General features: G+C 35.7%; 3 protein-coding genes across 6 annotated transcripts; 1 reads left to right on the top strand and 2 right to left on the bottom strand.

Annotated features, from left to right (window-relative positions):
- The first annotated feature begins 775 nt into the window (after window positions 1-775).
- On the top strand, window positions 776-7069 carry LOC113695879 (uncharacterized). 3 transcript variants are annotated; one of them, XM_027215059.2, is made up of 8 exons: window positions 777-1072; window positions 1219-1279; window positions 2472-2946; window positions 4089-4141; window positions 4364-4428; window positions 4517-4595; window positions 5772-6092; window positions 6473-7069. In XM_027215059.2, the coding sequence occupies exons 3-8, from the start codon at window positions 2519-2521 to the stop codon at window positions 6625-6627; spliced, it is 1101 nt and encodes a 366-aa protein (XP_027070860.1). In that variant the 5' UTR covers window positions 777-1072; window positions 1219-1279; window positions 2472-2518; the 3' UTR covers window positions 6628-7069. The 3 variants fall into 3 exon arrangements, with proteins under 3 accessions (XP_027070861.1, XP_027070860.1, XP_027070862.1); XM_027215061.2 differs by having other exon boundaries at window positions 789-1072; window positions 5784-6092; XM_027215060.2 differs by lacking the exon at window positions 1219-1279 and having other exon boundaries at window positions 776-1072.
- Window positions 7070-8225: 1156 nt separating this feature from the next.
- Window positions 8226-18454, bottom strand: LOC113695880 (rhomboid-like protein 20). Of its 2 annotated transcripts, XM_027215063.2 has the most exons (9): window positions 18267-18454; window positions 18067-18167; window positions 16182-16249; window positions 15843-15983; window positions 14873-14939; window positions 11432-11583; window positions 11217-11318; window positions 10064-10189; window positions 8226-8782 (listed from the first exon to the last, which is right to left on the bottom strand). In XM_027215063.2, the coding sequence occupies exons 3-9, from the start codon at window positions 16224-16226 to the stop codon at window positions 8615-8617; spliced, it is 801 nt and encodes a 266-aa protein (XP_027070864.1). In that variant the 5' UTR covers window positions 16227-16249; window positions 18067-18167; window positions 18267-18454; the 3' UTR covers window positions 8226-8614. The 2 variants fall into 2 exon arrangements, with proteins under 2 accessions (XP_027070864.1, XP_027070863.1); XM_027215062.2 differs by lacking the exon at window positions 16182-16249.
- Window positions 18455-20446: 1992 nt separating this feature from the next.
- Window positions 20447-23861, bottom strand: LOC113697376 (F-box protein At2g32560-like). The gene is made up of 5 exons (XM_027216970.2): window positions 22860-23861; window positions 22646-22725; window positions 22281-22456; window positions 22042-22116; window positions 20447-20871 (listed from the first exon to the last, which is right to left on the bottom strand). Exons 1-5 carry the CDS (start codon window positions 23532-23534, stop codon window positions 20684-20686), a joined length of 1194 nt encoding a protein of 397 aa, XP_027072771.1. The 5' UTR covers window positions 23535-23861; the 3' UTR covers window positions 20447-20683.
- Window positions 23862-26687: the final 2826 nt, after the last annotated feature.

The raw sequence follows: 26687 nt of genomic DNA, 5'->3' as shown, positions 1-26687 counted from the left end.
CACACAAGAATTCCACTGCATCACAACTCAAAGAACAACTGTAGCATCAGGTATCCCCTTCTAAGTTGTAACAAAAAGAAACAAGCAAAACAATAGCAATGAGCAATCTAAAGATAGAGAAAAAACATAGCATCACAATCTTCTATGATACAAGTATTAGTCAACATTCAACAAGAAAAAAAAAATATTAGGACTTGAAAGTAAGTCCTACTTACCAGAAATCAAGGTGGTTTTGCGAAACCAACCAAATTTGATTGGTCGGTGGCTGCTACAACCTATAGCTAGGTGAAATGATAGCTGGTCCACTAGTCTTGACTGTGAAAAATGGAGAAACTCGCAGTCATAGTGGTTTGCATGGTAGTGGTTGGGTGTGAAAATGGAGAAGCTTGCGGTGATTTTTGGTAGAGAAAAATTGATATTTGTGAAAGTGAAGAGGTGACCGGAGAAGATTGAAGAGATAACTGGAGGTAACTAGTGAAAAGATGGTTAGTTGTTGAGTGGTGAACTGGTGGTGCGAACTACAGGATGCAGCTGAGAAATTGGAATTTGGAAGGAAAATAAGAAATGATTTTGAATGAAGGTCAAAGAATAATCTAACCCTTAATTCTATTTTTATACAGTGTAAAATAACATATATGCCCTAACTCACGTTTGGAGTTCGAGCCTTGACGAACTGAGCTTCGTCTAGCTTTTAGGCTTTCGAGTTGATTCACAGCACTAGTAAGCTACGAGTGTCTTATTTTGTTATGTCAAGTTCTCCAAGCATGAAAATGAAACTTGCACGGGACAAAACATGCAAGCCAACTTAACGTCTGCCAATCAGAGAGGTGAAATAATTCTCAATTTGCTTCAATGAGTTCTACACGTGCCAAAGATTCTGCACGGCCCCCGTCACACGTGTGAAACTCCCAATCGACAAAAATAAAAAATCTATGAAAATGAGACGGAAATTAAAGAACGAAAGAGCGCATTCCCTAAGGACAGACACAGGGATTTAGTAGTGATACCAAGAACTTTTTGCTTTACCCTTCGCTGGTAATCTGACTTCACTCGCCGGAATATACTTCCACCGGTAAGTCCCCTTAACTTCTTCAGGTACAGATACAAGGATAAATGCCTATAACCTTCCCTCCTGCGTGTGTTCTTTATTGAAATCAAAGATTGTGTACTTGAGTTTCATTTTTTTTTCTTATCTTTTACTTTGTATACAATAAATAGGTTTAGAAAACAGTTGAGAAAAGAAAGGAAAACAAAATTCTGGGTGAAGGGTTGTTACCAGGTATGTGTAATTCTTATTTTTGGATGACATGTTTTGGATATTTTTAGATTTGATACAACTTTTATTTGGTTTTGCTTCATTTCTCTTTTTCGTGGGCAAAAAGGAGAAAAACTGAGGCTTTGGTGTTTTTTTTTTGTTCTTTCTTTTTGTTAGTGAATTTTGTGGGGTGATATGCACATTGACATGTCTGTTTAATGTTGTATGTGTCTGGAATTTGTGTCTTTGAAGGTAGACTAATGAAAAGATTGGAAAAGGAGAAGACATATATCTGTGTTTCATGATTTGATTTTATATACACTATCAGGGTAGTAGTAAATTTTTTACACAAGTAGCTTTAGATTCACGCCATGTGTATAATAGAATCTTGTGAAATGACTAGGTGTTCAACATGTGGATCCGCTCGTGAAATGAAACTTTTACCCAATGCATGGAGGAACTCGTGTTTTATTGGTGTAACCTGTGGTTTATTGATTGAAAGAATGAACTCAATTCGAAAGTGAACTAAACTTAGTGTTGTTACTGCTATAGATGCTGTCTCATTTGCATTAGTTGTCATGTTCTTGCTACATAGTTCGTCAAAGGAAAGGGACATAATGGATATATGGGTTTGTCGTATATAGACCTGTTAGTATGCATATATAAACTTAGGTGTCATGTTCTTGCTACATAGTTCGTCAAAGGAAAGGGACATAATGGATATATGGGTTTGTCGTATATAGACCGGTTAGTATGCATATAGAGAAAATGTTGTACAATTGAAAAGTAGGCTTGGGCACATTTCTCACAAGTGAAATTCATGGTGGTTGATTGTTGTGTTTAATTTATTAAACTCTGCTTCCATAATTATTTTTATAACATAACCAGATCAAGCAAATGAGAGTGCATCATTTCCCGAATCATAATGGTATGTGTAAAGTTACTCTTTTTGGTAAAAGTTAATTCGTCATGTACTTTAGTTATTTTGCTAGTTATCTAATCTGATGATAATGATCTTTTTTTTTTGTTTTTTATTTTTTTTTTGGGGGGGGGAGGAGGGAGGAGGGAGGGAGGGGAGGTACTTTCCTTCAATTTGATCAAAGCAAATATGCAATTTACAGTTGTTGAATTGATTTTACACCTCCAAATGAGGCACTGATGAAATGTCAAGTCTGGCTTATATTTTTTAAGAAAGATTAATCTTTTACTATAACAGGCACATAAGATTTGAGTTTCTAGAAGCAGCAATATCATTTGTGTGATATGCCATACCTGGTGCGGGAGAATCTGTTTATTGGCAATATTGGGGATGCTGCAGATGTTCTCCAGCATGATATTGGTGAAATTACACATATATTATCAGTTCTCAGCTCCACATCAATTTCATTTTTCTCAGAATGGCGAAGGGAGATCCTGATCCCTACAGAAGAGATTCGTAAGGTGTATGTTGGGGGTTCAGGAACAGAGGATGATTCAGGTGATGGGTCCAAGAGTTCTCTGGCACCAGAAAAGGTGCTGTATTCCTTAGAGAAAGCAGGGAAGGATTTGAAGTTTGTAAGGATGGCTGTACCATTCAAAGATACAGAGAGTGAGGATCTATTGGATTACTTGGATGTTTGTTTAGATTTTATTGACCGAAGTAGAAAAGAAGGGTCTGTATTGGTTCACTGCTTTGCTGGTGTATCAAGAAGGTAATTCTCATTTGCTGATTCTTTCTACTTTTGAAGTTTGCTTCTTCCCAATTTATAGCTGAGGTACTTTTCAAATTCCTTTTGCTGGTAGAATAACGAGTGTTCATTGAACTGATGTCGGTTATTCTGTGTCTTGGGGTGTCACAGTTTTGTTGGTTGTTGCATATGAACCCACAGTTTCGTATTTACATAGTAGGCATGACAATTTTTGACAAACAACAGTCCCTTAGAAATATCGTTTATCTTGTATTCTATAATAATGGAAGTCCATTTTAGGAATCTGTAGTCAATATGTCCAATTATGTACTGAATTCTTCTTTAATGTTATCACCAATGACAAAGCTTGTCAACTTCAAAGCCCTTCTTTCAAAACGCATTTATTACATATGATAATGTCTATGGATATTCCTCTTCCAGAAATTAATGTCTATGTTGTTAATGCCTTATTTTTCTCCGAGTCTTTGACAGGATCCTAAATGCGACTCACATTTGTATTAAATGAGCTAATACCTTTATGAAAATCTCATGCTTTGAAGGATGTTGCTCCTTTGATTATTTCCTGGTTGATGTTATTGTCTTTCATTTGCTTGGATTTTAATCAACTGTGAAATCTGTGGAGTAACCTTCTCCATTATGTCCAGAATTACAAAAAGCCATTTTTTTAGTAGATGAATCACCCTATGGATCTAAAGGCCAAATGGCGGACGTCAAGCCACCTTATGTAGAGATTGCTGTTGCTGCTTTGAAGTAGCTAATCCATTTTACTCAACATGATCTAAAATGTTCTTATGTAGAGATTGCTGTTGCGTGGAATAACAGCAGCCTGGCTTTCATGTCACTGTGTTTGTAATTTCTGTTCAATTTAGATAAAGGCATTTTAATTTCGTCAGGTCACATGCACTGGATGGATAGACCATGGTTTCTCATGCAGAAATCATGGACTTGGACTTTTAACGAGTTGACCTTGTAAATTTGGTTCTTAATTTAGTATGTTATCAAACCATGGAACTCTTTGTTTTCCTGTTTCTATGTTTTTCATTGTCTATTTGTGAGCAAGAATTTATCAAGAATGTGGTACATTTTACTTCTATGCTTGGTCATCGCCAAGGTTTTACACACTCCTTTGACTGTTTTGGTTGCAGTGCAGCTATTATTACTGCATATCTGATGAGGACTGAACAGCTATCCCAAGAAGGTTTGAACAATCTCACTTTTGTTTGGCTTTGTTGTTTTTCTCAAGTGTGCATGCGGATCTGTTTTGATTTCTGTGCTTATCTTTCTTGACCTTTTGTTAATTTGGAACAAGGAACAATGATAGTGTTCTTTCCATTTTTGATGTGTTCTACCTTTCTTTTCTTTTATTTTCTTTTTTTTTTTAATTCATTCTTTCTTCTTAGATGGGTTTGCATTTCTGTAGATGCGCTTGAATCGCTAAGGCAAAGCTGTGAATTTGTTTGTCCAAATGATGGCTTCCTGGATCAGGTTGATATAATGCCCTAAAGTTGTCTGTATGTTGGTTTCCACTGTAATATTAGTGGTCTAAACAAGCTTTGTGTCCTTTATTTTGCAGCTCAAAATGTTTGAAGAAATGGGTTTCAGAGTTGATTACGCTAGCCCCATATACAAGCGTTTCCGCTTGAAAGTACTAGGTAGAGTATTCCATTGATATCCTATTATGTTTCTTGGTTCTTGAACTGCATGATTTGCTATTAGTTTTTTTGTGTTGATGTCTAGCATGTTACCTGTTACTCATTTTCCATTATTGGAGTTATAGATTGTGTACTGGATCTGTGTGTTTCAAGTTATCAAACATTGTTACACCTTGGTTGGTTGTTTGAGAAAAAATTGCATAACTTGTATGTGAAAAATGGCATCCACAACTTGTGCCTAATGATTTCAGTAAGTTCATTTCATATGTTTTTGCAACGAACTGTTTTCTACACTTTTTGTTGATGATCTGTTTTCATACTAATAACTTGTAATACTAGGATTTCTTATGTGTCACATCATTATGATTTACAATTTTAAGAATTGTTTTATGCTAATCTGTCCCTCTCTCCCCTTCACGAATCTACTTGTGATTTTATTGCAGATGCATTGTTCACACCATATGTTACTTCGGTTTGGAACAGTAGTTGCTTAGTATACTTTAACAGTCCAAATGGTCTATTAGTAACCTTGCCAATGGTGCACTAAGTTACTGCCTGTTTCCATTTTCTGTTAAGAATTGTGGCATATTTTTCATAGCGTATCTATAAAAAATTTTCTTTGTTGCGAGGTGCATTAAAAATTACTATTAATCTTATTTTTTTTCCAAGACAAAGTTGATACATGCCAATTTTTTTCCTGCAGTATTAAGGCCTTAAATCTTGTTAAATTCATCCTAGACTGCTGATTTGTTTCATAAAGCTAACGTAGCCTTGTGCCTGTTTGGAAAGTAACTAAATATGTATTGGCTTAGCAAACATTAATCTTTTCTTGCTAATTCTGGTCAAGATTACTGTGGGAGTTGGCTAATTTGCAATGGTTATCAGTTTAAGGGAATTTTAGGTTAAGCATTTCCTTATTGGTCCTTCTTATACTACTGCAGGTCTTAATTGACTGAATCTAGATAGTATGCAATGTGATCTGGTTTAATTTTGTTTAGCCATGAATTAGGTACATAGTTGACCTTGTGTTCCCCATCCATATGATTTACTTCTCAAATAGCATAGATTTACCTCATTACAATTTTTTGACTGACAAAATCCTCCGTCTGTTCACTTTTACCTTTGGAGTAGCAGAAAGGTTGAGTTGTTGCTTTCCTTTTCCTAACATCAGTTAAGGAATTGTGATAGGTGATTCTTACAACCGTGGAGAAAGAATAGACAGTTCAAAATTTGGGACCGATCCTGATTTATCAGCAGCAAAAATCTCTTCTGAGGTTGAAACTAAAGCTAAAATAGATGCAATTCGTTCTCCCTTATACCGCTGTAAGAAATGTCGCAGAGTTGTTGCCCTGCAAGAGAATGTTGTCAATCATCTTCCAGGAGAGGGTGAAACATCCTTTGAGTGGAACAAGAGGAGAAGTGGCAACCCTTTCAACAAGCCTGAAGATAATGAGTGTTCATCTATCTTTGTTGAGCCTCTAGGCTGGATGACAATAGGTATGAAACACTGCAGTACCTCATTTTTCCTGGGATTTATGAGACCTTGTGTCGCCTTGATCATGTTATTCTGATGTGGTTTGTTTGCACTGTTGCAACTGCACCTTTACTGGCTGGTTTGAGGCATTAGTAGGCTGTATGAGAAATCGGAATATATAGTTATCTTAAAAAATGTTGCGTATTGTCTTTAATCCTGCATCTTTTTCTCCAGAAGAGCATTTATCCATGACAAAAATAATGATGCATAAATCGGCCCTCTTTTTGTACTTGAGATTTTAGTTGAATGAAACTCATCCATAGGGTGTCATCTGGCATATTGTCTGAATGTGTGTTTTTTAATCTGTTGAGTGATGAACCTCCATATTTTCCCTTGTTTTTAGTTGAAGAAGGTGCACTTGAGGGCAAGCTGTTATGTGCCAAATGCGAGGCACGCCTAGGTTACTTCAATTGGTCGGGTATCCAGTGCAGTTGTGGGAGCTGGATTACACCAGCCTTCCAAATTCATAAAAGTCGAGTGGACATAAGCTCTGTCTAGTTTTTCTCCGGGAAGAAGACAATGGGCATTTATAGGTCGTCACATGCTTGATGTATTTCGAATGATACTTATGATAAGGTATTTTGAGATAGTTCTAGTGAAAGAGGTATACATTCCTTCAGGAAGTACATGCAGAACAGTTATTGCAAACTTTAAACCTCTTGGTGAGTTTATGAAGACTTTTGTAACTCCACCTAGAGGACCAGTCTTGAGTTGCTTGATCATGTAATGTTAAGAATAACATGACAGATGATTGTGGCCTTGCAGCCTTTGCTTGTGTACCAGGGTTGCTGTGATGGTTGTCTGTGTAGGATGAGCGAGTCCTTGAACAGTTTTGTCCAATTATTGTAAGTTGAAGAACTACAAAATGGCTGAAAATCAGTCCAGCATAAAGTTTTTTCCAGCAGCATAAATGGTCATTCTATTGCTCAGGTTTGATAAATATTCTTGCATTCTGATGCCTATTGCCTTATAATACATAAGGTAAATATTGGTATCAATTTTTTACTTGTACAGCCTTTCTGCTATTTGTTCTGTTACATTTGTCCTCCAGAAAACAATTTAAAAAAAAAAAAATCAGTGGCGAAGGGCGCTTTCTTCTAATGTTTTCAGAGCTCGTTGCTTGGCGTCATCTTCGAAAATGGAGAGAGCACAACACAATCACTCTTTAATAAGCAATGTAAAGTGTTCTTCGTTAAGATCATGCAATGAGAACTCTTTCTCAAATTCCCTCCTCATCTGGTCAGATATGACTAGTAGATTTTCTGAGAGCGCAAAAATGCAAATTCAGCAACATATGTAGATTCAGGAATTTGGGTACTAGAACAATTTCCAGCGGACTTGTTATTATACTAATGTATGCATCCTCAGTTCCCTGAGAAGGTTCAAAACTTTAGCAGATACCTGAATATGTTGAGCACTCTGTTACTAACAGTTTCCGATCTTACTGTCTTGCCCATTCAGACCATCTTGAAACATGGACGAAGCATCATAAAATTGTGCAAGGACTTTATTGAGAATCAAATAGAACAAGAGTCAAATCCACTTGAAAAATGCGAATGAAGCTTAGGGGCAAATGCATTGCTGCTACCTATATGGCTTTCCAATGCGCGATACCGGACTTTGTGACAAGTAGAATCTTGAACTGCTCCCAAAGATGATTCTTTGAATGCTTTACGATTCCGATTGCCTAGTTCGTCTAGTGTCAATGCGTGGTTGATGATAGTAACCAAACACAAATATGATATGCAGAAAATTTTGGAATGGGGTAACATGCAGAAAATTTTAAGGAATGGTATAACAAAATCCTGATCGAGCGGTGGATATGCTAAAGATCATCAATTGCCAGCCTCCCACAACAAATAAATTACTTGCGAATTCATTTAAAACATGAATACAGGTAAAGAAAACAATACAAACCCTAATCAAGGCTGGGCATTGATGAACTAATGACAAATGTCCATCCATCAAATTGGTCCAATTCTTTATCTAGTTAGATAAAGTGCCTAGACGCAACATCTACTTATGTTTATCAGGAACTCAAACACTAAACAGATTGTCGAAAGTAAACATTTGGATGTAGTAAAAGTAGTCACAGATGTCTCAGTAGCAATGATGTTCATTCAGATGGTAAAATTAGCTTCATCAGAAAGGTCATATATTTGCAGACACCTGAAGATGTAAAACACTATATTAACAGCTTGCCTACAAGAATTTTCTACACATTCATGTTTAGACAATCCTAGAGTTTCCACCTTAAAGTGACCAGAGATAGTTGCCCTCAAACTAAGCAGTAATATGACAACCTATGGAGGCAAATCAAATCCCCAAAGAAAATCAAGAAGGGTCGGATTATGGGAATTTGCAATACCATTGAGTCACAAAATGGTTGCTATTTTGCAGGCTGACTGCCTCTTGCATTTGTCGCAATTTAGCCTTTGAATCAAGATCCAGCTTGCATTTCTTGAATGCTGGAAATCTGCCATTCTCAGCGCGCTTGCGACTCAAGAAGGATGTTGGTAGCTGCATTAACATCATTTCTAGCGCGGATGAGAGCTTGCCTGGCAGAGTTTCTGTCAAAACCCATTGAAACAAGGGTAGAAATAGAATCCTCTGGGGGGTCCACGGTGGAACGGACAGGAGCAGGATTGTTTCCCTAAAACCAAACAAGAAAATAACAGTTTATTCAAGGGGTACAAAATGTTAACCAGACAAATCACAAAACACATAAAGAAAGAAATGAAACACAACCAAAATATCTAAGGAGTACTCAAAGGTAATTACTGGCAAGAAGCTTTTGAAAAGGCAAAAAATTTCTAACAAGATTGCACATTTTATTTCATTGAAAGAGTTAAGGCCCTGGTCAGTGGAAAAATCACTTATTTTCTGTGACAAGTAAATCATCGGTTCAATAATAATCAAAGTACTTGACTTGTATGGTAACCTGAGCCTCCAAATAACTCGTTCCCCCTCCCCCCCCCCCCAAAAAAAAATAAAGAAAAGAAAAAGCTAGCTTGGGACATGACAATGAAATATCATTACTTCATATGCCTTGATATTGCCATTTAGCATTGTTCACAACTATTGTCATTTGGCAATTCGTTGAGATTAAATGGATGGCACTTTTGGGAAAAGACAGTAGTATCATGTTCAAAGATATCAAACTAATCTTTTAGGAACAACACATGTAATGCAACTCTTATCTGGGAAGGCACAATTGTGAACATACAGTCAATTTAGTTCTTTAAAATCATACATTAGATGTCTAAAACAAATACACTTATAACTCCACAGAAAGAATCTCTGTCAAGTTGCAGATTGCAAATGAGCAATTTACAAAATAATTCATTTATGATGGCATAGAATGTGTTTAAAAAAATGCATTTTTGGAACAGAAAACAAAAGCTCCACCAATCATCTCCAGAGCTAAAGCAATAATTTGAAATTTTGGGAGTCATGAAAGAAGATGACACATCATATACCCACAAGGGTCTTTAGCTGAAGTATGCTTATTTTAGTAAGATTATTTGCCTGGTACGCAACCAAGAAGATAGTTTCTCAAAGTACCACTTGCATTCACTTAAAAATTAAACATAAAAAATAGAAATAAAAAATTATCTAATAAACAATTAATAGTCAAATAGATATATCACCACTAGGAAGATCCTAGTCACAAGATGAAAACGGGGATTGAGAAAGGATTGATATAACAAAGAGAGTGGCAGAAGAAGGTGCCCGTTTCAGTAGATTAGAAAGGGATAAAACTAAGAAAAGAAACATAAGAAACTTGAGGAGTTTGTAACCAGGAAAAAGCAATTAGATGTACAAAATAGAAATGTATGTTTATACCAATAGCTTGACCTCATTCAGGAATTAATCATGAAAAACAAAAACAGTGCAGCAGGCATCAGTGATGAAAATAATTAAAATTACTTGCCTCCACTTGGCGACCTGCATAGGACGGCATACTTCCCACAGTATTCCTAGCTGGTGCAGCAGGTGGTATATTCCCCGAAGATGGCCATGAAAGTCGAGAGAAGAAGGAAGCGATAAATTCTGGAAACTGAGGGGTAAAAGAAACACAGATGGGTAAAAGCAAATGTGTGGATAGAGCTTTAAATAAATATGTGGATAGAGCTTTAAAAGCAAATAGATGGGTCATCGTGCATAGAGCTTTAAATAAAAGCGCATATGAGGATAGAGGTCAAGCAACAACCACCTCAGATGTGTAGCTTACAACATGAGTCTGTGTGTGTGGGATAGAGCTCTAGCAATAAAAAGCTTATTATGTATTACCCAACAAAGAAAACTGGGAATTCCTGCCGCAAGATCAACCTCATGATACAATAATAATAGGAATAGACAGGCACCCAATAAGCTTAGTTGGAAACATGTATTGATGTTTTCTGATTTGAGAATTCAAGAATACTAAAACTAACATTTCCTGCAGAATTTTTCTACTCTTCTGAAATGCCCTAGTTATGGATCCAACAAGCATATTATCAATAGCTGGGACTAATAAAGAACCACCAAAGTATGTGTAGTAGCATAAAATTATGAAATCATTTAAATTACTTCTATGCAATCGAACAAATAAACAAACCATGGGCAATGTCCGCAGAGCTAAGAAGGATAGGATTTTATTCTCTATAAAAGAAATACGTGTATTACCGACATAAGAACACGGACTCAGAAGTCAAGCAAGTAAATATTCAACTTTAGACACATATCCTATTATTTTTCTTATTTTTTTCTGGTTGCCCCTTCTAGATACAATCATCATCCCCTTGAGCTAAGAAGGATAGGATTTTATTCTCTATAAAAGAAATACGTGTTTTACTGACATAAGAACGTGAACTTTAGACACATATCCTATTATTTTTCTTACTTCTTTCTTGTTGCCCCTTCCAGATGCAATCATCACCCCCTTGAGCAATAAGTAAAAGAAGACACCATGTGTTATGAATAGGCTAATTGCAATCAGACTAAGCAATTTAACAATAGACGATAAACCAGAGCATTTCACCCACTCAGGTAAAACTAGCAGATTCAGAAACAAGAAAAAGACTTTATGGAGAATGCAATGCAACCTTCATACTGCGTATGCGGAGAATATTCAAACGATACAAGGAACCAGCAAGAATGCCACAGATCCCCGGCAACAGAGATCTTTTCCATGATGAGAAAAGAAGCTGAGAGACGGAAAATACACATCAGTTAGGATAAAGATTGCAAACCCAAAATGAGTGAGTATGAAAGAACAGTAAATGTTTCGGAAAGAGCAATAGCACATCCACACGAGTACCTGAAGACCAGCTACATATATAAATGTCTTGTCGGAGAAGTGAAGGCTAAATACACGGTAACGAGTCGAGACAGGTATGTCAAGATAGAAAGGAACAAAGGAAGCAAATATAAGACCATAGGGACCCGATGTGAGAGCCTTCAAGGAAGAATCTGCACAAGTAAAGCTAAGATAATTGAGTCCTTTCCATCTGTCTCAAAGATAAAAGAATAACCCAAATGGAGTGGCACAAGAATATTTACAAGAAGCATCTACCACATGTTGATCAAACCCCAAGCCAAGACTCTTTTTCAACTCAACCATTCAACTTAGTATTCTTTGCTATAAATATTGAGGCCTTCTGACCCAGCAAGACAATATAACACAGACAAGGTAACACACGTCATCACGGATTATCTTAAATCAGCACCCTCAGAGTAACAAAATCCACTGATTAGAATATATGAAATGGCAGCATTATGCTCCATCCACTTTCAATCAAAGGAAACAATTGCTGAATCTTTCTATAGCTGTCTCAAGCCATTTTTAGATGATATAATTATTGAGCCAAGTATTTCTGTACTTTTGCATTGTCAGGTTGATTATCTATGAGTTATACAAAATGCAACACATCATGTCACTCAAGAAGAGAATTTATGGACTGTAGGATGGTTCTACAGTTCTCTTGATGACTAGAAAGCAAATTTGCTTATTGTAGATGCACAAAATCAGGTAAAAAGATTGCCAGCTAAGATTTAAACATTCAGCCATTTCAGTATTTTTACATCAATTAGTTATGATATCACAAAAAGCCGATGCATATCTTCTACTAAACAACATCTTACATCTCTCTGTGATATTTGTACCATAATACATGTTCCTCAACTTACTAGGTAGGCCCTTTTCTGCTCGACTATTTTCAAGGCAGTGCTATCATATGCCGGCAGTCATGTGCCAGATGAGCAGCTCATGGGCTTGACAAGAAATGCTTCTGTTACCCAGACTCAGCACCATAACTCAAGGTACCAGAGTCGATACAACACCACACTGAACTGGTTTGGAATTGATACCTGGATGCAGTTTAAGATGATTGGCTCTGATGACTTTTGACTCTAACTTAGACGAGAGCTGTTTTCTTCTAACAAAATTTTCTTGATATAGCCGAAAAAACCAAGAAAGTCAAGCGATCAAGAAGAGAAGAATGGTGCCAGTTGTTGTAAGTTGATAATGCTGAGAAATGTGGAACGCTCCAAGCTGACAAAATATCGGAGACTCCTATTGTCTAAGACATAAGCTGTATAGGTCACATGAGATTGGACAAGGAATGTTACCATCTATGATCTATTAAAAAATGACCACTGATTTATAAAGCACAGAAAATAACTCTCATAAATTCTGAACCCATATGAGTCACTATTTAGGTTTCTTTCCGGACAGTCACAATAAAATGAAGTAGTTTGGCTCCTGAATGTATAGGAAACCTAATGATGCGGTCTTCATTTGAAAAGCATTCAACCAGGTATTTTGCTAGGAAAACATCATTAATTGTACGAGGATATCTAAATAAATTATTTACAAAATACTAACGAACTTTATTACATAGCTTATTGAAACACTGATATCTGAGTCTTTGGCAGTGCCCCCATGTCCTTATCTTCAGAAAGTACACAAATCGACTGGTGTTGACACTCCCAATAATCATACCCAAGTCTGTCTAGCTTAAAGAAAACCACACCCAGTAATCATACCCAAATCCGTCCAACTTAAAGCAAAACCATGTGCTTAGTATAAGCAGCACACATGTACTTGGACATGTTCATGAACTTCATTTGTTTTCTCAATGAAGGTTGTTAGTTCAGAAACAAATTCAGTAGCCTAAACAAAATGTCTATATTTCAGAACCAGTAACACATTTGTTATGGAAAATTAACCTCACAATGCCATCCTTACCTAATCTCATGTGACCCACAAGCCCAATGTATATTCATCTCAGACTGTTTGCCTTGTTGAAACTCCCCACTCTCCTGATTGTTATAGTCATTCACAAGTCACTCATCAATCAGTGCGTATGAGTTCCAGTAGAATATCTTCACCTCTTTTCCATCCTTTACCTTTCTCTAATGTTTAACTAAATCATGGACAAGAATTCCCAGAAAGATGACTCTCAATTTAAGTTGAAGTTTCCCTAAAAGTCACAAGTCAATGCCTGATCTTGTTTGACCAGATCAGGTAAAAATTGCACACTGTCATCTATGCATCTCTCAAGTCACAACAAGTGCAACTGCATAAAGTGCCGAGTCCACATAATAGCGACACTGGTACCCTAACATGTAGTGTCAAATTTAAATAGGCTGCAAGCTCCTTACAGAGGGTTTCTCAGTGCGGACTTCGTTCCTGAATCTGAATAACTACGAATACCATTTAACTGAAGGAATGTTCTCAAACTGAAGACAAGTTACAACCGTCCAGGCTGCGTCCATTATCCAGGAACAAGTGGCTATCAGTCTGGTTCAGTTTCATTTAGAAGCCAAACAAATGGTCAAACTGGTCAAAGCATCCAGGCCTGGTAACAGAGAACTGAACAGTTAGAACCTGGTTTTCTGTCACTGTGGACAAAACTCACGGCATAAAAAGTTGGTTTGCTAAGTACCACACATCTCCTTATTGCTCTCCATAGTAAACCAGATACCCTCTTCTTCTAACAGTCTTCCAAATCTTATCCCTTAGCCCAATCTTCCAACCTCTCGGCCCTTTCCTATTCCATCAGATCTTAAAAGAAAATCTGAAACTAAGAAGAATTTCTTCCTCCAGAGATCCAAAAGCCACTTACGGCTATTCCATAACAACTTTTGCCCTGTTTCTCGTGTCTTTCACCAGTTCTGGCTGTTCATCTTTGGCATCATTGTGAGCCAACAGAAGTAGTGTGATTTTTACATGGTTTGAATTCCCCTTAGACTATGTTCCATCTTAGTTCTGAAGCAATATCATCATGAAAGGATTCAAGTTGAATGAAAGATCAATCTCTAAAAAAATCCATTTATAACTTGAGTTGGATTCAAGAGCTAGACAAGAATACAGAAAACTCTCAACTTATGAAAAACAGCTAATGAGATATGTACACAGTAAACAAACAGCTAAAACCAGGTAAAAAGAGGTGAAAATGTCGTTTAAAATTGTATTCATGCAGATAACATATTGACAGTAACAGCAATGAGAATCTGTAGCATTATTAATCTAATTCACATCAATCACAAGATGCCCGCTCAATGACTGAAAAAATCTCTCTATGTGCAGAGGAAATGCTTTCAGGAAGGCAGTCAAACACTAGCAAAAGAGAAGGTATATTACAGTACATCAAGAAGAAGGGAACAGCAAAAGAAACTTGCTTGTTTGAAATACTTTTCTACTTTTGCTGGTGTGAAGCTAGAAGGTTGCATATAGATAAACATCAATTTACCATACCTTTAACAATTTTCATTGCAATGACCTCAAGCAGTAAAGAGACGATTGTAGAGAACAAGATAAACACCTGCAAAGTAACGCATATCAAACTACATGAGCATATTGTTCTTCCCTTTCCATTCCCATGATTGACGCGGTACTATTCATAAAGTGGCCGTTTGAATAATCAATCATGAATCAATATGAGTATTATAACAACAAATAGAGTGGTACAGAAAATATCACATAACAATCATCAACTTAACAGGTGTAGCAAGCAAAAAAAATAAAAGAACATAGTTTGCAAAACAATGATATATTTGAGATGATCCACAATTTAGTCATTAATGAATACAAACTCTTCAGTGTCCAATAAGTAGTGGATGTACTTTACCAGTGTTCAATTGCATATAAAAGAATGCTAAAATCAACATTGTAGCTGTTGACAAAGAGAGTTTCAGTTCTTTAAAGGATAGTACAGTGGCACACAAACTAATGCAGACCATCTTTAGAATACAGACATGACAAATATCGGAACTCTATAATCAGCAAATACTTAAATTTCCAAATTGGACAAATGCAGTAAGATCTTCATATGGCTAGTTAATATACATGGTACAACCTTCTTATTTTGATGACATTGCCAACAAAAATGTTTTTTTTCCATGATATACAGCAAAAGAAGTTGATTCTAAGGTTGTCCAAAGGAATATTCAAGTTGCACATTACAGAAAATAGTTCCAAATGGATAATGTTGCCGCAAGTAGATCGAATTTGCAGAAAAGAAATTATGTAAGCCTTTTTTCATATCTTATATTTATTGGACAAATGCTGGAACGTTATTTTCGTCCAATTAAAGTCAAATACCAGCAGGAAATCAGAAAACATAAGATTGTGAAAACATGGAAATTGTGTCATCGTCAAATAAACATTAAATTGTTGCATAAGACAGCCACTTAAAGAATAAAAATTTCTTCTGAACACCACTTACAGAGTACTTATTAGAACCGATTTGCCTCTCAAATATACGAAAGTAATAAAGCAGATATGTTCCAAAGATGAGTTCTGGTGTAGACGCAAAAGCAAAAATGGACAGTATCAGCTTCCAAATCTGAAATTTTTTGAATATATCCTGCCAAAGGACAAAACAGATTGTCAACAACCTAGCTGAATTTCACGGATTTCAGAACAGCGACCAAACACCTCCAACTACAAAAGCATTAGCATGGAAAACTATAAAAGTAACAAAGAATAATAGAACTTATTCTCTCCTGTGCATTAAAATAAGGATTTGACTCTCCTGAAACTATCAAATCAGTAGAAAACCTACTGTTCTCTGTGGCATATACTGGCACCAGATTATCAGTTCATCCATATGCTCTGGATATGTAAATGTGTCTGAGACAGACAGAGAGATGAAGTTGCAACTGTAATGATTCATATAGCATATATAAACAACTAAAGCATATTTCAGTGAATGCATCATACAGCACATATAACAACTGAAGCATGTTTTAATATTTATCACTGCATTGTATGCCGTATTTAAGAACTAAATTCAATTTAGATAACCTTCAACTTCAAATTAAATATATGAAAGTCAATAAACTCCATAATTCTGACAAATAAGATATCTGTTCACTGATATTTAAGAGGGCCTGTTAGCCAACTTACAGATAAAAAAGGAAACTAGAAGCACCTTCAGATGTTCCACCGAAAATAAGCCTTCCAAGTTTTGAAGAAGCTTTATATTTTCACAAATCACTCAGTTCAACAGTTGATGCATGCAGTGAAAATTTTGCCACTCTTTAAGCAAATTTTCAAAGTACAGTTGCAGCATACTTACAACATAAATACACACACCCAGCCCAGACATCCCCCAAAATGCCCATAAAGGAAAAGGCAGCATAACACAAAAGACATGCACACTTGGCATCTCTCCTCTTTTTTCATGCTCTTTTGCGAACTGCATACTTCTTGTCTCCAAAGAAGTTGTCACAATAAAGTAAAACTCAACTACCATTAATTTTCTAACCATTTTTCAATTCTAAGAAGAACTACATCAGCACAATGCAACAGAAGACTAATCATCTCACCATCAATGGTAGAAATAAGAAAGGACAGGACACGGAAATATTTCCAGTGTACCAGCAAAAAGTCACAATATAAACACCATCAATTTCCTCTCGTCAAAAAAGCTATGGCAACAGTTAAAAATCTGTAACTGATTTAAATACCAATACAGGTAAAGTTGGGACTGGACAAGTTTCACATACAGCTTAAAGCTTCTTAGCTAATTGTAAGCTAACTTAAGCTTGTCATGGCAATTCTTCAACTTACTCAGTCCAAGTTGCATCAGCCTGTTTCTTTACACTATTCTCGAGCATACCCCACATATAGGCTTGTACAAAATTTTCTCACGTGAGAAGGTTGCTAATTGATGCACTAATATGGGATCTGAAGGAATATTTTTTCCGACAGACAATGATTGAAACCCGACAGAGTACTAATTAAGCTTAAAGCTAGTGCAGAGTACTAGCTAAGCTTAAAGCTAGTGCTTGTCATGCCCTTCTCTTCACTCGCTCCAAGTAGCATCACCACCACTGATCACTCTAACCAATACACTGTCCTAAAATCCTCATTCTCGATACAAATTTCAAAAAGCAAGAATAGATAACCAACAATATTAGCTAAAACAAAAACACACCCTAAAGTAACATTTCAATGTTATCTTCGCAGCAGGATACAAATTTCAAGAACTAAAATGGCGGACAAGGGAATCAAAACCCATAAACTAGTTCAAATCAACTTCATTCCAAAAATTGACTAGAAGGAAATCTTCAGTCCAGGACCAGAAACTAATATATACACAATTAAGCAAACTCTCTTCCTCTCAATTCAATAGACTTCAATCAAGCGAAAATTAACTTAAGCTAGTTGAAAGGACAAATTTATCTACTGACCACCAAACCTCTATATCCTTTTCACATTTTTATATACTGATGATAAGAAACAGTTGCCAATGAACTATATAAAAATCAACAGTTATGCTTCTCATTCCATTGGAATTACAGAATTCTAACACAATTCAGGACTGGAAATACAGTAATACTACAATATAAAAGAAACCCAGGAAAGACAATCAATCAACTGCAAACAAAAAACACTTTTTTTTAAAAAAAATTAACCAAAAAAAAAAAAAAAAAGAACAGTACCTCATAGGACCATCCAAGCTTATTAGAACGGCCCTGGATCCCAAATATAATAGTGAAAAGGACACATGCGATCACCAAAATTCTCGTCACTGGTGCATTATCTGGGATTTCATAAATATATACGAGTCAAATATCAAAAACTTCATCACCCAAAATAGAAAGCACAAAAAAGAAACTGGAAACGGAATCAAAGAACATACTGAAACCAGATGGGCCGCCGTTCATTTTTGCGAAGAGTGAAAATCAAACGACGACCTGATTTCTTCACACAAATTATTGATTTCTCTTCTTTCTTTTTCTGTCTCTCCTTTTACTTTCTTCTGTCTCTTGTTTGGGTTCGGTTGTGCTGCTGAGTTCACTTGGGCTGGGGTATCTGAAATACTACTGTTGGAGTTGGGCTCTTTCCATTTCAAGTCTCACTTTTTTTCATTAAAAAAAATTTTTAAAAGTTCTCACTTTTTTAAAAGTATTATTAGTTTATTATCATTTTATTTTTGACATAGGCTATAATTACTAAAATAGGGTATGGGAATAATAAGAAATATATTTTTGAATTTTCATATTATTTGAATATTTTCTAAAGGTATGATTAAAATTAAAAAAATTCGAGTCCAACGTAATTATGTAAAAGTAATAAACTTGGATTATTACTCGTAAATTATCTAAGTTTAATTTCATACCTATGAATACAAGAGTAGAACATTTTAACCACATAAGTAGCCATATTTTTAACCCCTTAAACCAACATATATGCATATATATATATATATATATAAACACACACACACACACACACTTTTTGTCTTTTCATAATGGTGTTGAAAAACATACAATAACAAAATTCTAATCTTGCCCTCACAATTAATAACAATTTAGCTCCTAAACTCGAATAATAATGGTATAGTACTTGTCAAATTGACTAAATTAAAACCCGTTCATACTGAATTCACCCTGATGTATAATTTGGAAAAATAATCCCCTTATCTAACTATTTTTGTGCACTTTTGTAAAATATACATCCAATTACACAACACAAAAACGAAATACGAATATGTTCAATGTTAGAAAAAATTAATAATTTGTGTTGGACTAACATGAAAATGAAAAATCACAAATTTAAGTCAGCATGATAAAATAAAAATAACACATATTTAGTAAGTATTTGAACGATGATATCCAGATTTGCTTAACCACAAATCAAATTAAAAGCAACAATGAAGCTGAAATTGGTTAATATCTAATTGACTCAAGTTACCTTGCCATTTGCAATTTTAATTGCAAATGGCAAGTTAAATTGTTAGAAAAGACATTTAAATAGAGAATGCAGATGGAACAAAAACTTAAAAAAGAAAAAATAAATTTCGGCCTCTTTTGTATAACATTACTTTAACTGGACAAAGAATAAATACATTTTAGTGAATTAATTAACTTGGACAAATCATCATGAAGGGATTAAGTGGGCAACCAAAACATAGACAAAGCAGCTTTTTTTTTTTTCAAGAATTTAATAATTTTCTGCTCTTCTAAGAAACTTAGAGTATACCATAGGAAAAATCGTTCAAAACGACCCTCATATTTCGTGAAATAAATTTTTTCATTCTTCATTTTTAAAATAATAATTATATGTTCCTTACAAAATCAAGTCAATAATTTTTTGTTCTAACCTAGATTTTTTATCACTTTTTGCATTGAATTCATCACATGACCTACACTTGGTCTTTTTTTTAGTGGCAAAAAGAGTAAATCCTATTTGTAGTTAAAGAAATGACCTGATTTATATTCATTTTTTACCCTCAAAAATTAGGATCTGATCCAAACCATATTTCATTTTTTTCCCCAAAAAAAATGGAATCTGACTCAATTCATATTCATTTTTTATACAAAAAGAAAAAAAAAGTGAGAGAACCTTTTTGTACATAAAAAATGACTCCGTGTGGGTCACTTAATGATCTTAACCCAAAAAGTGATAAAAAATTTAAGCTGGGACTAAATTTTACTGACTTAAATTTATAAGAGATGTAAATTTAATATATTAAAAGCGAAAGATGAAAAAATTCATTTAGCCAAATGTGAAGGACATTTTGAATAATTTTTCCTATGCAATAAACATGGCATTACAATTTACAAAGGTCAAGATTCATAAAGTATAATGTATGAGATTATCGAAGTTGATTCCAATTGGATCCCAATTGAGGCAAATATGTGGACTCGAAAGGCCTCCAAGAGTGATTCTTAAACGTGCTTTCTTCTCTTTCAGAAAGATAATTCTGGTCAGATCAAATTCCAGACACAAAAATTTGAGAGGTTGATCTTTTCTTGATCATATGGTTGACAAAATGACACTAATATGTATAGGGTCCAGGGACATGCAATAGGAAGATGTGTAAGCTAGTCATTCCTTGGAGAAAATGACTGCATTTGCTTTATTTAGCAGAAGATCTACATTACCGTTGTAAACCCTTCAAGGCCTCTGCATCAAACTAGACAAAATTGAAGCCTCAGAACTAAAAACTTCTACAAGTGGCCTCCATATGTTCCATTCTATTTACAGTTGGTAAAGGGCCAAAAAACCCTCTTTACACAGCAGATGCCAAAGCAGCCAGTCATACACTCAATACTATTCTAAGGTACTGGTTGGCCAAAGGCTTTTCCATGTTGAAATCTCATTTTCATTGCATAGCTTTCTGATTCCTCCATAAAAGCCATCTGCTCCATTGCCTACTTCTCGGTGATCCCTCCTGTTTACGATTGTTTGTCTCCATCGCGAGCTAGGGGCATACTGCTTGAACTCCAGCACTACACTGTCTGTAAATATGAATGAGTTCAGGAAAAGAATCAGATTATTTGAAACTCCCTTGAAGAGTAGACATAAGACTTTCTTTTGAGAAGATGATAAGTGTCATTGACATGATGAATTTCTCATGAAAAATGTCCTAGGATTGTTCAGGCGAAGGCATGCTTGAGTTTTGAAACTATGCAGCACTACTTTTGGTTTTAGATAACCAGTTTATTCTTATGTTTTCAAGCATAAGAGTGTGATGAATAGAGGAAAAAACATTCATTTGTCACCGTAAGAAGTTCAAATTTCGAGGCATTTCTTTCAAAGCCTTCTTCTATCTTTACTCCAAATTTGTTACTGACAGACAATACAAGTTAACAACCTAAACAAGCTATATAGTTGCAGTATATAGTGTGACACAACTGTAACTTGGCAGATAATTTCTGTAATTTTGCAAGTTCATAAAAGTAAAAGATGTTTTTGGACCATCAATTCATCATTAGATTCAGATTATACTGATGCCAGCCACACATCCATGAAATGCATTGCAGGCACATACATTTGTTTTGAGGATTTAGCTTCAGTATCAGTCTGTTCTGCCGAAGTGAAAAAGGCTATGGAAAGTTGTCTAAGGTTGCCCAGGTCAAATTTTAGCCATAACAGCCGGAGAAACATACCGCTTGAGCACCAACAGATGAATAAAACAACTGAGTAAGGTTTATTAATCATCCCAGTCAATGACTGCTTTAGTCTCCCGGGTAAGAACTGATTTTTACCCTGATTTGTTGTCATAGAATATTTGGCATCTAAGATGATGCTGAGATAATTTCTCAACAATGGCAAATAAGTGGGAAAAAAATGCTAAGAATGCTAAAAGGTGTTGATTGGCTCATACAGTATCAAAAGTCTAGGTAAGAAGTGGGAAAAAAATGCTAAGATGATGCTGAGATAATTTCTCAACAATGGCAAAGAAGTGGGAAAAAAATGCTAAGAATGCTAAAAGGTGTTAATTGGCTCATACAGTATCAAAAATCTAGTCAAGTGCAGTTTTTCAATTGTCAAATCAGAGCAAACGTTAAAGAAGATATGCAAAGGCTTGAGAAATAAACAGTCATTGCCCTGATTGTCTAGCCATCCACAAGATCAAGTGCAAAACTTAATTATGCCCATAAAACAAAAGAATCCAATTGACATACCATTTAGATGACACTGGCAATGAGATTCCTGGCCTGTGCATGACTCCAAGTGTCCAACAACTCCATACCACCAACCTGAAATTTATTGAAACCAGAAATCAGAAGTGCCTCAATCAAAAGATAATTCAAAAAATGAACCAAATCTGATGCTGATAAAGTGGCAAAAATGAAAATCCAGTAAAACAGAAGGGTCAAGGGAGATACATCAAAGGGGATACACTAGGGGACAAGAAACATACCATATGGGAAATCTCTGTTCCTTCTCCACTGAACCTCTATGTGATCACCAGGTTTCAGATCATGCAGACAATCTGAGACATGAAGGACATGTGCAGGGACATCAACTGCTGGTGCCCTTATCCTATTCCACTCTATGTTGTCCTCTATTGTCGGCCTTCGCCCAGGTGCTGAGTACCTGCAATAATACCTAAATTAGTATTTCATACAACCAACTCCAAAATATGTCTCAAATCACTGTTGCAAACGGAACTAAATGCTTTCCAAGAGTTTTACTCAAGAAAGTTACCCAACTAATAATGATCAGCATCCCTTGTGTAGCCTTGGGATATGTAATGTGCAAAAAGAGATTGCAGAAATCATTTACCTTGCAATAAAGGTGTCTGTGCTTGAATCATAGCTCAATTCAGCATCATAACAAGAGAGCATAAACCCAACTTGGCCATTCTACAGGTAAAATTCCACACGTTAATCCAACCAAAATTGGTAGTCTGGAAACTAAAGGTCTTTTGTACTTGTAATCCAACCAAAGGGGGAAAAAATAAAAGAAGAATCAAAATTTGGCAACTTCAGTGAATTACCTCGCGGTTATAAACCTGGGCTGGAAACCGGAATTTCCCGGTTTCAATAGCAAGATACCAAGCCTTTACAGAATCTACAGGTAAGGAATTTCTCTGCTCAGTAACAATCTCATTTTCTCTTGATCTATTCCACATCTTATCAGAGAAGATTGAAAAGTACCCAAGTAATCCTTTTCCCCTTTTACTCTCCTGTAGCTTAGCTCTGTTTCTTGAAGCAATGTAGCATTGCCATTGTTGATATGCTGCATTACCAACCAATCTACCCCATTTCTGCTTCATGTGTTTCTCCCATAAATGATCACTGCTGCACCTCTCACTCAAAGACCTGCAAACTGCAGCCATACTACAGAGCTGAAATGGAGAAAGCCTCTCAAGAATGCATTCCAAAGCCAAATCTGGCAAATCCAGTAAAGTATATTCCTCTCCCTCCAGGCCCTCCACCATCACATTCTCTGCTTTTCCATTACCGTTCTTCTTCAGTGATGATGTCAGAAAATGCAAGAAACCTCTGGCAGCCTTACTTCTTGCAGACCAAGATATCAAAAATCTCGACACTTCCCCCGAAAACCAAGGAATCGCCTGCATTCTCATGTCCCTCTTCCAAGTCCCAAATGGCCTAAAAAATGACTTGGAAACTAGGATAACAGAGAAGCAAGAAATCAAGAAAAGCAACATTCTGCCAAAGATGTTAGAAATTTTACTTGGGTTTCTAATCCAAGCTTCAGCTCAATAAAGATAAAGTGTTAGCTAAACCAAATGCCAAACACAACTAAACTACTACTTTTTAAGGCTGATATCAGCTAGATTATGGTCCTTATATAGTATCAAGAAAGTAGAAAACCAGCTAGTCTATGGGACAAAGTAGTCTGGATATCTCGTCTATATAAAGTCAAGTTCCATGAATTTACGAAATTTTCGGAGTTGCCAAGTGAAATAGTACGTTATTTAACGAGTACTACAAGAAAATTGGTATCACAGCCGACAAAGCTTTGATGGTTGGCAGTTACAACGCCCTGCAGATGGTGGAAAGAGACCTTAAGGCTACGAGGCAGTTTCTTTAATATTTAGGCATCTTAGTACACAAAAATTTGGAGTCCACTTCTATTGGGGAGAATCAATTGCTCGGCCACTAGTTGAAGGACAAGTGCCAGTTTCAACATGGTAGAGGATTTTTTTTATTATTATTTTTAAGGAACATGGTAGAAGATTTGAGGTTCATTAAAGAAGAATAAAATCTGTCTAAAGATGTTACATTAGATTTTTTGTGTGGTTCCAAGATTCTAAGGTTAGCGACTTTGGTAATGACAATTTGCTGATATTTGTTTACCTTAACAACAAAATAGACCTCTATCATGGAGTATAAGTTAAAGGGCCATTTCCTGAGAATCCATAGTTATAGGGCCACAAAAAGGTCAAAAGGGCAACACTAAATTATCTAGTGGGAAGCCAAAATTGAGGATGATTGGAGAGGTGGGGTAACAAAATGTTTTGGCTTTGTTTGGAGTAAAAAAAAAGTGCCTATGAATGGGTTTTTGACAATTGGAATGGACAAAATTGAGAATTTCTCTTGAAATTTTGTGTATAAAAACTTTGGTAAATGGAGTATTTACAATACTGTATAGATGAAACGGATTTGTATTCATGATTATGAAATATGGTACAACTACGACTTCATTTTACAGTAGGGAGGCACTACTGGCGTATGAGATTTAACTGCTACAAGACGGAATGGGCTTCTACAATTGCAGGTTTGACTACATGGTGCAGATAATGGTGAGTAAGGGTTAACCTTATTTGGGTGGTTGAGATTGATTTGAGGACGTAATTTCTATAGAGATATCATAATTTGTTGCCTTTTTGCATGTTATTGTCTCAGTATCTATATTTATTGTACTAATATCTATATCTGCTGTGTTATTGTCTACACTGTTCCATATAATTGGGACCGGTGATTGTAGAAACACTTGATTCATGATAGGATGTGAAATTGTCATCCAATTTATGTTTATTTTTCCTTTTATTTTAGCCAAATATTGTATTAATTGATGGATTCTACTTATATTTGGTTAATGGTGCTAATTGTAGGAAAATAATCAAAATATGATTAAAAGGGGCAATTTCCAAATAATTTGGTGGTGGCACATTCAAGTCCAGATTCTCGAAATTTAGTGCACGTGAGAAACTTCCAATTCCAAAAATGCATCAAGTAATTAGCTACAAATTAGGAAGCTAGTGGGCCACTCCCAAGAAAAACGAAAGCTGAGAAAGTTGACTTGTAATAGGGTTTTATTCTAAGAAGTTGATTGGTATTAGAGTACCAATCAATTAGGAGTCAAAGTAGAAAAGAAATCGTAAAACAATTTGTTCCCATCTTTTGTGTGGCTAGAGGCGTGAGGGCATTGGACTTGGTCTTTATTTTTTCTCCTTAGCCGACTTTTGGGATGAAAAAACGATGGAAAAGTTTGGAACAACTATTTGCATGGCTGGTTCTCTATTAATGGAGAACTAATTTCATACTTCTAGTCAAGGGGACAACTGAAGATTTGGTTCAACAATAACTGTGAGATCTAAATTATTTTAACTGTTTCCTCCATTTATTGATATTTGTATGTTTTCTACTTTTAATTACTATAGCTATCGTGTATCATTGAGTAGGTGCGCAATATTTAATTATTCACGTAGGCTACTTGCTAATTTGAGTAGTTGAATCCGTAATTGTTCGATTACTTCCGTCCCGGTAGCAACTGGTATAATTGGGTTTATGTTAGGAAAACATACGATCTAATTTAAACAAATCCTCATAGCGTGTTTGTTAGTTAGGGTTGGACTTTTCTAATTCTTAATGCAATCTAGAAATTAAATCCTACGGTCGTACTTAGGGTTATTTCTTGGTTAGACAAATAGTTAACAGTCGTCCCTTGGTTAATGGTGCTAATTGTAGGAAAATAATCAAAATATGATTAAAAGGGGCAATTTCCAGATAACTTGGTGGTGGCACGTTCAAGTCCAGATTCTCGAAATTTAGTGCACGTGAGAAGCTTTCAATTCCAAAAATGCATCAAGTAATTGGCTACAAATTAGGAAGCTAGTGGGCCACTCCCAAGAAAAACGAAAGTTGAGAAAGTTGACTTGTAATAGGGCTTTATTCTAAGAAGTTGATTGGTATTAGAGTACCAACCAATTAGGAGTCAAAGTAGGAAAGAAATCGTGAAACAATTTGTTCCCATCTTTTGTGTGGCTAGAGGCGTGAGGGCATTGGACTTGGTCTTTATTTTTTCTCCTTAGCCGACTTTTGGGAGGAAAAAACGATGAAAAAGTTTGGAACAACTATTTGCATGGCTGGTTCTCCATTAATGGAGAACTAATTTCATACTTCTAGTCAAGGGGACAACTGAATATTTGGTTCAACAATAACTATGAGATCTAAATTATTTTAACTGTTTCCTCCATTTATTGATATTTGTATGTTTTCTACTTTTAATTACTATAGCAATCGTGTATCATTGAGTAGGTGTGCAATATTTAATTATTCACGTAGGCTACTTGCTAATTGAGGTAGTTGAATCCGTAATTGTTCGATTACTTCCGTCCCGATAGCAACTGGCATAATTGGGTTTATGTCAGGAAAACATACGATCTAATTTAAACAAATCCTCATAGCGTGTTTGTTAGTTAGGGTTGGACTTTTCTAATTCTTAATGCAATCTAGAAATTAAATCATACGGTCGTACTTAGGGTTATTTCTTGGTTAGAGAAATAGTTAACGGTCGTCCTTTGACTATCAAAAAAATAAGAAAAAGTTGGTTGTTTATCGCATGTATGACAGCT

This window comes from Coffea arabica, chromosome 6e (assembly GCF_036785885.1).
Source record: "Coffea arabica cultivar ET-39 chromosome 6e, Coffea Arabica ET-39 HiFi, whole genome shotgun sequence".
Lineage (NCBI taxonomy): Eukaryota > Viridiplantae > Streptophyta > Magnoliopsida > Gentianales > Rubiaceae > Coffea > Coffea arabica.
Note: the sequence above shows the minus strand (reverse complement) of the source record. Positions and strands in the feature narration are given on the sequence as shown.

Excerpts from the sequence above, each read along its gene's own strand:
- LOC113695879 (XM_027215060.2), top strand. The coding sequence starts at position 2,519 with ATGCCATACCTGGTGCGGGAGAATCTGTTTATTGGCAATATTGGGGAT. Across the intron at positions 4,596-5,771 it reads TTTCCGCTTGAAAGTACTAG|GAATTGTGATAGGTGATTCT; the intron begins GTAGAGTATTCC and ends ACATCAGTTAAG. Across the intron at positions 6,093-6,472 it reads TCTAGGCTGGATGACAATAG|TTGAAGAAGGTGCACTTGAG; the intron begins GTATGAAACACT and ends CCTTGTTTTTAG.
- LOC113695880 (XM_027215062.2), bottom strand. The coding sequence starts at position 18,291 with ATGAACGGCGGCCCATCTGGTTTCA. Across the intron at positions 18,168-18,266 it reads CGGCGGCCCATCTGGTTTCA|ATAATGCACCAGTGACGAGA; the intron begins GTATGTTCTTTG and ends ATGAAATCCCAG. Across the intron at positions 8,783-10,063 it reads ATGCAGGTCGCCAAGTGGAG|GGAAACAATCCTGCTCCTGT; the intron begins GCAAGTAATTTT and ends GTTTGGTTTTAG.
- LOC113697376 (XM_027216970.2), bottom strand. The coding sequence starts at position 23,534 with ATGTTGCTTTTCTTGATTTCTTGCTTCTCTGTTATCCTAGTTTCCAAG. Across the intron at positions 22,117-22,280 it reads GAACAGAGATTTCCCATATG|GTTGGTGGTATGGAGTTGTT; the intron begins GTATGTTTCTTG and ends AATAAATTTCAG. Across the intron at positions 20,872-22,041 it reads TTGCCAGTGTCATCTAAATG|ACAGTGTAGTGCTGGAGTTC; the intron begins GTATGTCAATTG and ends TCATATTTACAG.